Source organism: Mastigoproctus giganteus, chromosome 3 (assembly GCF_048544385.1).
Source record: "Mastigoproctus giganteus isolate SK-2022 chromosome 3, ASM4854438v1, whole genome shotgun sequence".
Lineage (NCBI taxonomy): Eukaryota > Metazoa > Arthropoda > Arachnida > Uropygi > Thelyphonidae > Mastigoproctus > Mastigoproctus giganteus.
This window is the reverse complement of record NC_143577.1, coordinates 145,018,908-145,032,889: the sequence shown is the minus strand read 5'-3', so window position 1 is coordinate 145,032,889 and position 13,982 is coordinate 145,018,908. Positions and strand designations below refer to the sequence as shown.

The following is a 13,982-nucleotide window of genomic DNA, read 5'->3' as shown; positions in this document are numbered from 1 at the left end:
CATTGTGGAAGTTGATAGCTTAAATAAATTCAAGACAGAACTAGATAAACATTTGGAATGAATAGATGGGTGAAATAGGAAAGGTTTTTTTTTTTCCTGGCTGATGCTGTATAAGCTTGTTTTCTTGCATCGTATGCCTCTACTAATGCTAATTCCAAATTTTGTACATTCATATATCCATGAACCATTCTTGAACAGCACAGAATGATGCTGTTCCTAATGAAACAAATGTGAGTGGTCTATACCAAAGTACTTGGTATAGACCAAGTACTTTGGTAATTTGGAGAGGGCGCTGACTCTCTTTAAAAATTACAGCTGTGAGTTACAAGCTCCGAAAAACCGATAAGTGTTTGCCTTTTTATTTACATAATTGTTATTTTATATTGTACTTAATATGTAGTCTTATAGTTATAGTTACACTGGCTATTTTTATTTTAATTTAGATAAAGAGTTTTTGTAGATTACTACTTAATTTACATAAAACTGTTATTTTCGTTCAAATCTTGCAGCCATTTTTTTTTTGTATATAGTGGTAGGGAATTCAAATTTTTCATTGAGATAGCCAGGTAGCTCTAACGCATAATTATATAGATTAACACGCTTCACTGTTTCTATTAGATAGTGTAGTATTGACATTTAATTAATTAAATTAATTAATTAATTAAATTTAATTAATTTGATTTTTTAATCTTATTAATTTAAAATAGCATGCCCCAAACTAGAGCAGCAAAGCAACGGGCACAAAGTGGCAGGAGTGATGTGACTCGGGGGAGAACTGAGGAGGGTGATTCTCCAACGCATCACAGCCTAAAAAAATGTGCAGCTTGGGAAATGTTTGCCGAACTCTCTGGAACGGAACATGATATTGCCATGGGGGATGTCTTTGTGTGTGCGCGATGTAAGGAGTGTAAGGAAATCAGCGTTGTTATGGGCCTATATGAGAGTTTGAAGGACAGGGTGGATGCCCTCGAAAGATCTAAATGGAGGGGCCCATCAAGCTCTCAGCTGCCCACATCAACGCCAGAGCTTGCACTTGGTCATCACGCAACACAGCGGCAACCCTCAAGGCAGAATGCACTGGTCCCACAGGAACTAGTAGTTGTTGGTGACTATTGTCAGGGAAACGGGTAACATGCTTTGTAAAAAGGATATGTCTGCCAGGGGCAAAGGTTGATGATGTTGTAGAGCGAATATCATCTTTTAAGGGCACAAAAGGTGATATAGTTGTACACGTTGGCACTATTGATATTAAGAGTAGGAGACCGACAGAATTACTTAACAAGTACAGGTCACTGTTGAACAAAAGCCGAGAATTAGGGTTGAATTTGAAAGTGTCTGCAATTCTGCCCAGACATGATAGGAGGGAGTATATGATGAGAGCCTTGTCGATCAATTTGGCCCTGGAAAGATTGTGCAAGGCTCAAGGGATAGAATTTTTTTCAGCCTGGTCTGTACTTGTTAACAGGAGAGACTGCTTCTACAGGGATGGGATACACTTAAATAGAAAGGGTGCAAGAATATTTGCTGATGCTGTCGAGGCAGTGTTAGGTGGGTCGGAAAACTGCTAGCTTGGGGGGATACAAAGAGTAATAGTTTAACAGTAGCCGTAGGCAGAGGTGAAGGTGATTCTTGCACAACTTCTATTAGAATAAGTAGCGACCTGGAGCGAGGGGTGTTGGGGGTTTCAGGGACGGATGGCAGTCATTCTGAAATAGGTGGGTATATGGGATGTGTTAGAGTAACTAGGAATAGGAGCATGTATACCAATGCTAGAAGTAAATAAATTTGATGAATTTGAAGTGTTGGTCAAGACATCAAAGGCGGATATTGTTGGGATATCAGAGACGTGGTGTCACACAGATATAAGGAATGCAGAACTGGAATCTGGGGAGTACAACGTGTACAGAAAGGATAGACAGGATAGAAAGGGAGGAGGTGTTATGCTGTTAATTAAGAAAAACATAAAATCAAAAGAAGTGCACCCAGTTGATATAGATGAACAGTGCACTGTTGAGTCCGTTTGGTGTGAAATAAGCACTGCAAAAGCAAAAATAAGAGTAGGAGTGTGTTATAGGCCTAATGACTCGAATGAGTACAATGAACAATCATACAGAGAAACACACTAGTCAGACGTTTGTGGATTTATTGGACGATTGTTTTCTGCAGCAGCATGTTCGAGAGGCAACCAGAGAGAGTAATACTCTTGATCTGGTTATCAGCAGTGATCACTCATGGGATGCATATAAATTATAAAGCAACTCAGAAGCCTATGGCAGATATAAGCTAGTCTGTAATCAGGTCACAAAGGAGGTTAGGCAGGCGAAGGCAGATTACGAGAAATCCTTGGCAAAAGATACTAAGAAAAACAGCAAGGATTTCTTTACTTATATAAACTCTAAAAGGAAGGGGATGAATCTGATTGGTTCACTTGATATCAAGGGATCAACTGTTGATGATCCTGCCCAGATAGCAAACAAACTGAATGAGTATTTTGCATCTACATTCACACACGAGGAGTTATTAAGGTTTGGAAATGGCAGAAGGTTATCAAATTGTAGCAGGATACTTAATGATTTTGTAATAACTGAGAGAAAAGTGGAGGAGAAATTGTTGAAGTTAAACATAAGAAAAGCACCTGGGGTGGATGGGATCTATCCAGTTATATTAAAGGAGGCGGGAAAGGAATTAAGCAAACCCTTGGCCATAATTATGAGCGCATCCTTGGCGTCAGGGGAGGTTCCCACGGACTGGAGACGTGCAAATGTATCCCCAATTCACAAAGGGGGTTTTGTATATTTATCAATGATATTGATGAAGGTATATCAGGCTTAATGTCGAAGTTTGCAGATGATACAAATGTCGGCAGGGTTGTTAATGACAGTAATGGCAGTGTGCTACTGCAACAGGATCTAGATAATTTGGGCAGATGGTCTAAGAAGTGGCAACTGAAGTTTAACCTTGACAAATGCAAAGTACTGCATATGGGTAAAAGTAACCCCAGAGAAACATACCAACTGTGTGGTACTACACTTGAGGTGGTAGAAAATGAAAAAGACCTGGGAGTAATTGTGCAGGCAGATATGAAGTTTTCTGAGCAATGCAGACAGGCTGCCAGGGCAGGTCATGGGGTTTTGTCAATGATATATAGGAATTTTGCTAGCAGGGAAAAGGAGGTGATTATCCCTCTGTATAAGGCAACGGTCAGGCCACGCCTTGAGTACTGCGTACTGGTCTGGAGGCCTCATTTTAGGAAGGATGTAGATTTACTTGAGCGTGTACAGAGAAGGGCAACAAGATTGGTGAGGGGAATAAAGGGATCCTCTTACCAAGAGAGGCTTAAGTTCTGCAAATTGCAGTGGCTGGAGACTAGGCACCTGCGCGGTGATCTGATTGAGGTATATAAGGCCTTGAATGGGTTGAGCACGCTGAATTCTGATGGGATCCTTCCACTTGTTCAGATTACGAACCTAAGGGGGCATAAATTCAAATTAAGAAAAGACAGATGTAGAATAGATGTGCGGAAATTTGCCTTTAGCCAGCGGGTGGTTAATTGCTGGAACAAACTTCCATCTGTCATTGTGGAAGTTGATAGGTTGAATAAATTTAAGGAGGAACTGGACAGGCATTTGGAGGGAATGGTGTGTTTTTTTTTTTTTTTTTTTTTTTGGCTGATGCTGCATAAGCTCATGCACATGCTTTCCTGCATCACATGCCCTACTACTACTATTGCCCACGTTGTAGAAAGCAAGGAATTGTTCAGAATATTAAGACAGGCATTGGTATTCATGGTTCTGCAAAACCAGAAAGGTAACAGGCAACATATCATGAGAAACAACTCAATACCATAACCACACCTGTTCCAATCTTCAATGGTGACAAAGTACTCTCTGACAGAAAATGTTCTCTAGGCATCATCATCTATATCCACTCATATGATCAAAATAGCATGTAAGTCAGTCCTCGTATAACACGTGTTTACACTAAACGAATTCGATCATACAAGATTTATAAATAGGGGAACGATATCGTATATAACACGAACCGAATTCACTTATGCACGATTCGCCTTTGTGTTTACAAGAAATTGCAGTCTAATGCGGAATCACCCCAACTGAACGCAACATGATAGCAATGAAGAGAAGATTCTGAAAATGTATTTATGTTTTTTATATCAGTGAAGGGGAAACGCTTTTCGCCATAATAACGTAAAAACCCACACAATTCCAGCTATCAGTATTATCACAAATGCAATTAGATCGAGTTTACTACCAGTTTATAACAGATTCCACTAGCAGAAACGCAACTGGAAATTGTTTTTATTGTTTTATGGTAGTAACTCCCAGAAATGTGCTTTAGTAAAATTTGAGCTAGTGAGGTGTTAGTGTGTCTTTCCCTTTACGGTGTTGTTTATTCAGTTGCTACAGGCGCGCAGCTTTGTTTATATGTATCAAGCGTGCCTAATCATTTTGTAATTGTGCTTTATTCCCTAAAAATTAGTAAATACTTAAAAGGTGTGAAAAGGAAGCGTCCTGGTGAAGACACTACAGATTCAGAGAGGAAAAGAAAAGCAATATCGATAAACAGAGCTGGACTTGGTCAAAAATTCTTACCCAGGAAAATTTGTAGTGGCCTCATACTATCTTTTATGGCCAAAATCACACTGGCCCACCAGGGTTTCCCCGGTAAAGCTTATGGCCAGTCTGCCTCTGTTGATAGAGAAAAAATATGAAATTTTGAAACACTTTGGGCGAAATTAAGACCATGTGATATTGCACGTGCTAATGGCCTAAATGAGAAATAGAATGCAGAGAAAATAAAAACAACTTTCATTGCAGGAACAACTCAAAGTGAAATTAAAATCCATTAGATTAAGACACAAAGAATTGGAAGAGATGGAACGGCTATCATCTGTTTGGATAGAAAATCAAACAAAAAAACAAGTTTGCTTACGATAGAAGCAAAAGCATTAGCAATATTTTATTACGTAATAGTCGTAATAAAATACATAAGTATTTTATTACGATTATTTATTGTGTTTGGTAATGTTTTGGTTACAAATGTGTGTTCAATCTTAGGTGGTCGGCACCTAACCCTATTTTTCCCATAGGGCCTGTTATTTATATTGCACGAGGATTTCTAGGAACACAACTATCATGCTATACGAGGACTGACTGTATTAAGATTCACTGCTCCACAGCATGTCAATTTCCACTTTCTAAGGACCAAGTATGGTGTTGTTGCAGAATGCAAAGCAAAACCTCATTGCATTTGCTGGTCTGGCTTATGTGCTGCTGCTGCTCTCTCAGGAAAACTGAGGCTGGCTCAGTACATAATTTGTTCATACAGACTTCAACTCCTGGTTGATGTCTTGTAGGTATGTCTGATGAGATTGTTGCACTACCTTTCTGAGTACCACATGGAGCAAGCTTCTACGGCATTCCTGTGCATTGCTGAATGGCAGTGAGACCAATATGCTTCTATTTCAAGATAACATCACTGAAGATTGTGACTTTAGATGGTACAGGCTGTCAGCAATTGCATGAATGGACCAGCCAGCAAATGTGACAGCCAGCAACAACACCTCAAAATCCGTCAGCTCTGTTCCAATGTCACGACATATGTGGCTCATATACCTTCCTTATATACTGACCCGAGTCACTTGTTTATCCATTAAAGTTTAATGGACTATGAAAAGAGATGTTTTTCAGATATATTTTGGAGGATAAAGAACATACATACTGGCTGCCAGAGTGGCTAATGGAGTTCTGTAAATGATATATGGGAACTTTGCCAGAAATGATAAAGAGGTAATTATCCCATCGCATAATACAATAATTACACCACATTACAAGTTTGGAAACCTAACTGTAGAAAGCATGTAGATCTGTTGCAAGGGATGCAGACAAGAGAAACAAGCTTAGTTGGCAACATAAAAAAGGTATTCACAGCATCCAAAAACTAGGCATCTGCACAGAGACTTATGAAGATGCCTATTTTTTGGATGCATAGCTCAAATTCCTGGCAACACTTCCTCTTTGAGCATCAGTGTCGGATACAGTATCAGCAGGAAATGGCTAATTGAAAATGTTCAAAGAATCCTTCTAGCTGAAGGCTTTCTGTCCCTGGTGGTATAACAATTGCCTAGACAAATAGAATAATTATTTCCTCCTGCCCTCCACAGCTTTAATTAGAGAATAATTAGCTACCAAAATGGAATTGTCATCTAATCTTGTAGGGCCAGACTGAAGATGTATGGGTCACAGTTATGTTTTTGTTTATCACTATGAAAAAAAAGCTGATGCTGTATAACAGATTCCTTGCCGTCATTTTACTTATACTAGGGAGACCAAATTTTAAAAAAATAAAACACAGAACACACCTGCCGCTATGAAGTGTACATTGCAAACATGTGACTGCCACTAAGTTATTTTATAAACATGCACTGTCTATCACAGATGACTCTATGCTTTGATCATGATGCTGTTGTGCATTACAAACTAATGTCTATCGGAAACAGATGGTAATATACAGCTGTCAGGAGACAGGTGTATGTTATGTTTCTTACCCGGGTTTAAATACATTCAGCCTGAAATTTTATAGATATGTACAGTGGACCCCCACTTTACGACTGGTTTACTGTACGATCAAATCACTTTGTGATGGAGTCTCCATAATGAAATACCATTCACAATACAGTACGTAGTAAGCTTCGGTCAATGTGATCATGTTTGCAAACTGAATTATAATTCTATTAAATGGCGATTCTAATAAGCGAAAATAGGAGGAATATTATCTACAGGCTATAAAAGTAAGATAAAGAGCACAAATTTACACTTAATATTTTCCACAAGTTAGCAAAATAAAAATAATTTTACACTTACATACATAGCTTAATTAAAAAATAGGAACGAAGATAAGATTCTGAAAATTTATTTATGTTTTTTATATGATTGAAGATTTCACGGAAGGGCAAACACATTTCACCATAATAACGTAAAAACCCACAGATTCCAGCTATCAGTATTATTACAAATGCTATAAGATCGAGTTTATTATCCGTTTATAATAGATTGCACTAACAGAAAAGCCCAATAAACCAGAAACTACATTCTTTTTATTGTTTTATGGTAGTGACCTCCAGAAATGTGCTTTAGAAAAGTAGCACAAAGGTGTTCAAGAACTGATTCTCATAACTGAACATATGATAACGATGAAAGTGTAGTGCATTTTAATGATTTCAATTGGGTTTTTGAAATTTGATTGTATAAAACAGCTGATTCTACTAACCAGTGATCGTGTTAACCAGCACCTACTTATTTCATTTTACAATGGGTTATGATTGTCTCTAGCTAGACCACATAGTCCTTTCTCTCAGCCAACTGCAATGTTTGCAAACATGTTGGCCATGTGCTTTGTTTTTGCATCCTTTAGTTGAAGTGATTTTTTGTGTTGTGCTTTAATCGATATATATTAGTTTTAATCAATATGTACAATTTTCATTATAAAAATTTCCTTTTAGAGAGATAAATAGCTTAGTTATATATTGAAAATTTCAACAATCAAGGTCTTGGAACGAATTATCAAAAAACAATATGTTATTGGGTTCACATTACAATATTTTCACGATACGATGGTGTCTCTGGAACATGCCACTGGAATACAGTGGCTCCCCCACTTTACGATATTAATCATAAAGTGGGGTCAGTACACTGTATTTTAATCTCAACAGTGTCAACATTTATTTCCATTGTGCAGTTAACTTAACCAACATCCAATAATATTGAGAAAAAGAAAAATAACACTTATGAAATGCAAATTTAACATAAAACTTTCATTTATCTTCTAAATGACCAAAATATTAGGGGAAAAAAATGTGCCTATTTTGTGCCAGTTGCATCATTTTCACCTCAGCCCATACTAATATTAAAAGAATCATATTTTGGTTTGTTCTCCACAATAAAAAAAAACAATAAATAAATAAATATAAAACTTTGGGGCAACTTAATTACACATGCACAAACTAAGCCCCTAGTTTAGTGTAAACGTTAACAAGCAAATAAGTGAAAGGGAAATCTTAACTGTTTGTAATATAATACGTATTATACTAAAACATAATTATGTAATAATAAACATATAATTACCTCTTGGCACAGACAGATTCAAGAAATAAGGCATGTTTTACTCTCTCAGGATTAATCTCCTTTCCCACATATATGCCTTTAGTAATCTGAGCATCTGGATACTTCCATTTCTGAAAGATGTAGCGGGAAAACTTTATAATACAGAAAATATCTTTACAAAAAATACAACAATGTTCCTCATGATACAGGGAAGGTAAAAAGTGCATAAAACCTTTCAGTTGTAATAATTCTAAATATGTAAAAGATTGCCTGAAACCCCAAACTTAATTCTTTGTTTCCTTATAGATTTTTGTGAAGAATGGTAACAAATTAAGTGTTCACCAGGAAAAGTAGCACCATAGATGCAAATCACCAATATGAATGTCATTTTATCTTTGTTTCAAGAAACTGACAGTGTGACTGGAATGCAAACCAAGCCAGGAAGACCCACAAATGCCTGAAATAATATTCTCACAAGATTCTCATTTTGGATACTATTTAAAACAGAGTGAGAGTCTGAAAGGTAAAGAAGTAAAGTTCTTTGTAATTATCACTTTACCGATTGGAACAGATGTTAAACAAATCTGGTTTGAAGGTTTATCACAAACTAAATAAGTTACATAAGAGATATTCATGCCAAAGAACGGCTGGTCATGAGATAAATAATTTAGTTGACTTGGTTCTTTAGTATAATGAAATAATATGCAAAATGAATAAAAAATACTTCACAACAATTGTGTTTATTATGACATTCAGAATCTCTAAGTAACATTTACACTGTCCAAACGAACTTTTCATTTTTACAATACTGCTATTTGGAAAAGTTGCCTAATGATGTTAAATAAATAATTACAGCTATGATTTCAAAAGATAAACAGAAAGATACAATCTTTCTGTTTATCTTTTATTTGATTTGAATTAGATAAATTCTGTTTATCTGATTTGAGGTTAGAGAGACAACCCGGTACTAACAAGGGGGTCTGAGAAAAAAAGTTTCTGAAACATTGGATTGGTTCCTTTACTCACACTGAATAGCCTACACATTACCAATAATTTCATACAAGGGCATAGGCATTTGTACAAGCTGGTGGTAATAGGCAAAGGTGGGATACAGTCTGAAAGATGTTTAGAACCACCAGGGAGGGAGGAAGGACAAAATAATTCCTTTGTTGCCTCCCTATCACATGCTTCCAGTAAATACACACTGGGGGGGAACCCCCCAACTCCCCCAATTTATGAAAGATTTTGCCATTCCAGGACCCTTAATGTAACCTCACATTCCCCCATATTATATTGCAGAAGTAGTTACACAATTAATATTTCATAAACAGTTGAACTCCATGTAAATTATACTTATATTAATGTTATTTCAATTTTTAACCAAAAATCATTATCACTATGTAATCTTGATGATCATATAGTGATAACGATTTTTGGTTAAAAATTGAAATAACATTAATATAAGTATGAATATGAAGCCAATAGACAAAAAAATTGCGAAAAAAGAATAATTTACCTTTACATTTGGAATACAGGTAGTTCCCAACTTTACGAGTTAATTTGTTCCTTGTGCAGGTTCGTATAGCAAAAACTCAAAGCAGGAATTTATTTCCCATAGACATAATGTTAAAAACAGGGCTTACGTTCTCAACAATGAAATTTTATCACAGTAATGTTATAAAAAGGTCAACAAAACAATAGTTTGTGCTTAAAATGATTATTCAAATAAATGAAAACAGCTTTTAAACTCAAGCAAATTATAGTAATAAAGAAATTATTTATGTCATACAAATGCTAAAGCATGTTTATTCTTCATCATTGACCAAATGCACACTCATTGATGGTTTATCAGTCATTGTTGGCAACACAAGGTGTCGTCTTCTTCAGAAATGCTTCAAGAGTCATTTGTTTCCAAGACAACCCTATTTTCTTTATAAATTTCATGAGAGCATGCATAAGCATTTTTTAAATCTGTAGCAACTTTTATAGTGCACTCGAAATTTGAACCTTATGACTTGAAAATTCTCTGTAAAGCCCCTTGTGTTTGAAGGAAGGAATTTATAATTATTTAGCATTTATTAATCACAATTAATGTTTATATTTTCAATTTTGTTGATACTTGATACTTGGAAAAAAAAACTAGTAAACCTGGGAAGTTTACTCACACTGAATAGCCTACACATTACCAATAATTTCATACAAGGGCATAGGCATTTGTACAAGCTGGTGGTAATAGGCAAAAAGAGAAAAGAGAAACCTCAGAGCAGAAACTGCCTGTTTATAAATGGAAGCCTTATGGGTCATTCACAAATTACATAAAGTGATTTTTTTTTTAACTTTCAGCTCCTGGCACCCCAATCCCAAGTAATGCTTAACAACAGTGTTTGATTCCCTCTTCATTATTATATAACAAAATGAAATTCAAATGATTATCTGCAGATAAAGGAACCAGTAGATGGAAGTGATCACAGTGTGATGATGAGGGATCTACCCCTGATGGTAGTTACCTCTTTGAGGTAACTACCATCAGGGGAGGCACCTCTGTAGCCAGGTGGGCAGGAGCAGCAGTGCGTAGCAGACACTTCTTGATGAGACCGAGGTTCGAGCCCATGACCACCAAATACGGAGGATGCGAAAATGTCAGGGAATGACCACCGCATATCCCCAGAGAAATATGGCCTTAGTTGCTAATGCTCCTAAAAACCAAACAACAAACAACCATCAGGGATAAAGGGAAGGGTTTTTGCTTTCGTAAAGATGACTACGGAGGTTTGAGACAGTTTTTAAAGTCTATACAGTTGATGATGTTACCCATTTAGAATTTGCTGTTATAAACAGCAAATTCTAAATGGGAAACATTCGAAGAATTAATCTTGGAAGCTACTAGGCTTTTCATACCAACTAAGAAATATTGTTCGAGGTTTTGGCCTAAATGGATGTCAGATGAACTAATGAGACATGTGGCAGAGAATAAAAATGCATGGGATACATATAAATTAACAAGTGACACAGAAGTCTAGGCTCGTCTGTAATCAAGTCACAAAGGAGGTTAGGCAGGCAAAGGCAGATTACGAGAAATCTTTGGCAAAGGATGCAAAGAAAAACAGCAAAGAAGTAAACTCTAGAAGGAAGGGGATGAATTAGATTGGTTCACTTAATATCGATGGTTCAACTGTTGATGATCCTGCTCGGGTAGCTAACAAACTGAATGAGAATTTTGCATCTACATTTACACATGAGTTATTCAGGGAGGGAAATACCAAAGGTGTATTAAACGGGTCTGGCTGAATATCCCGACAGTCCAGAATCTCACAACAGTATCTACTATATTGTAAAAATATATGAATATATAATTCTATATATTTATTAGTTTTTTAGTAAGTAAAAATTTACCTTATTAGATAAATTTGGTACAAAGAATATAATTAAAAAATAAAAATTTTAACAACAAATACCTCTCTCAATTTGAAGACCATGTTTTCTGTTACAGAAACAAACAGTTTTAAAATATGATCAGCAAATAAAAATGACTTAAATAATTTTGCTTTATTATGTCTTTGCTTTATTATTTGCTTTGCTTTGCTAATTTTGCTTTATTATCAACCCCTGGCTTCTAGCCGTGAAGGGTATTGTGTACGGCATATGCATTTTGTATGCATTTTGTATGTTGCATTTAAATGGTAATTTTTGAAGTTGAATTTTGGTATTTGTATAGGGTATTTGAACAATAACTACAGCATTGAAATGCTAAAGATAAAAAAACTTGAAATAAGAATAATTTCAGAATATGAAAATGTGTTTTGGTAGCTGCATCATTGTTATTTGTTTTTTTTTTTTTTTTTTTTAGGAGCAGTAGCAACTAAGGCCATACTGCTCCGGGATATGCAGTGGTCATTCCCTGACCTTTCTGCATCCTCCACATTTGGTGGTCACGGGCTCGAACCCCGGTCTAATCAAGAAGCATGTGCTACGCACTGCTGCTCCTTCCCACCTGGCTACAGAGGCGCCTGCTGCATCATAAATATCATTAGCATAACTAAAACTTTAATTATACAGGTATTCGAAATTAGCTGTACTTTCACGAATTTCTTTGACAACTACATTAGGCATGACCATGGGTGCCACAGGATATTTTTAAAGGGGTAACAGGTAAAATATCCTGGAAAAAATATTCCATTTTCTTATTATTATAATAATAATAATAATAATAAGAATAAGAAGAAGAAAATGGGATATTTTGTTAAAGATTCAACAGTGGGAGAGAAAAGAATTCTTCTATTTACAGTAAAAGTAAATATTCAATGCCTATCATATACTCAATATTGGATTATGAATGGTACAATTAAAACCTTGCCAACAATTTTTTTTTTTTTTTTTATCAATTATATACAATACATGCACCCGTTGGTAATGAAACTATCGAATTCTTCCAGTTTATGTATTGACGACAAATGGTCCTTGGTCCTTGAGGTTGTCACAGACATTCTCTCAGATATGCCAGACAAGCTGTACTTGCTACCTGGGAGTCTAAAACGCTAATATTCGGGGTGACACTCAAGTCAAGTGAACCCAATTTCAGCGAAGTCCAGACGGTCTGTGACAGCCAAATCCTCTGCTTGCACCTTCACGATGGTGGAACTGTTAGTAATCTTGGGTATAACCTCCATACACAAGCACACGGTGGGTGACCACCCAGGTGTGAACCAACGTAAGCAGGGGTTGAGGTGTGGCACCCACACCACATGGAGGAATGACACCCTTCTGTGTTACCAGGCTGTACTAGGTGGTAGATGACTCTCATCAACCGGTGCGATGCGACCACTTTGCTTATTGGAGGCTTGAAGTTGTGGAACCCATGTTTAGTCTCTAGAGCTAAGGTCCGGTCAACTCTTCGCTATCTCTTCCATCATGCAGTATGATTAAGGACTTTTGAGGTTATGATGTACATCGTGGTGAGATCCAATATTCCTTACATTTAGAGGGTACAGCCCTAAAACAGTGTTCGCAGGCCAGCCGCTAGTTAGTACACCGAACCGAACCTATTGGTAACTCTCTAGGAGGCTTCCGGATCAGCTAGTGTATAATCTTGCTACTTCTATTCTGCCAGATAGTGACCGAAGGCAGTCCGAGTAGGGTGTATGCGGGGAGCATTGTCGAGGCGATGTTACGTCATGGATTTGAGTATATTCTTACCATGTGTACGCCATATCCAAAAAAATTTCATTACTTCATACAGCATGTACCACCCACTTTTTCTTACTATTGATGTCACAATGAATTGTCAAACTAATAAAGCAAGCTTATCTGCGAAAAGATCTAAACCTCCCAAGCACTTCCTAATTCATTTCACAAATATACATGGTCTCAATTCTAATCTCAACAATGACCATTTCCACTTGCAGTCTGCCAAACCCCAGTACTTTTTCTGACAGAATCTCAGTTATTGGTTGATTTAACTACTGCTCATCTCAGATGCCCAAATTATTCGATGTATGATTCCTTTCTCCTCAAAGGTGGTACTTGTGCATATGTCCATTCTGATATTCCCTGTCAGAGATTGGCAATTTGGAATTTCCTTTCTTTGATCTTCTCTGGCCTAAAATCTCTCTACCTCATTGTGTCAAATTCATCTGTTGTCTCTAGTGTTCTCCCAACTCCACTAATCACTTGGAGCTCTTTGACTTCCTCTCTTTGCAACTTGACTTTCTCCAGTCTAACTTTCAACCAGTGAGGTAATTTTCCTTGGTTATTTTAATGTTCACAACTCCAGCTGGCTTCCGTTTTCTAGTCAAACTGACCCAGCTGGTCGAGATGCTGAGGCTTTTGCAATTACTAATGGCCTTACACAGATTGTTCATTTAC

At 36.8% G+C, this 13,982-nt stretch overlaps 1 protein-coding gene across 1 annotated transcript in view; it reads right to left on the bottom strand.

The window, feature by feature from the left end:
• LOC150088304 (uncharacterized) overlaps positions 1–13,982 on the bottom strand; it is a 134,652-nt gene that overhangs the window by 72,889 nt on the left and 47,781 nt on the right. Inside the window, exon 3 of the mRNA XM_090370692.1 lies at positions 8,142–8,251. Coding sequence (XP_090226818.1) covers positions 8,142–8,251 — 110 coding nt within the window. The remainder of the gene's footprint in view (positions 1–8,141; positions 8,252–13,982) is intronic.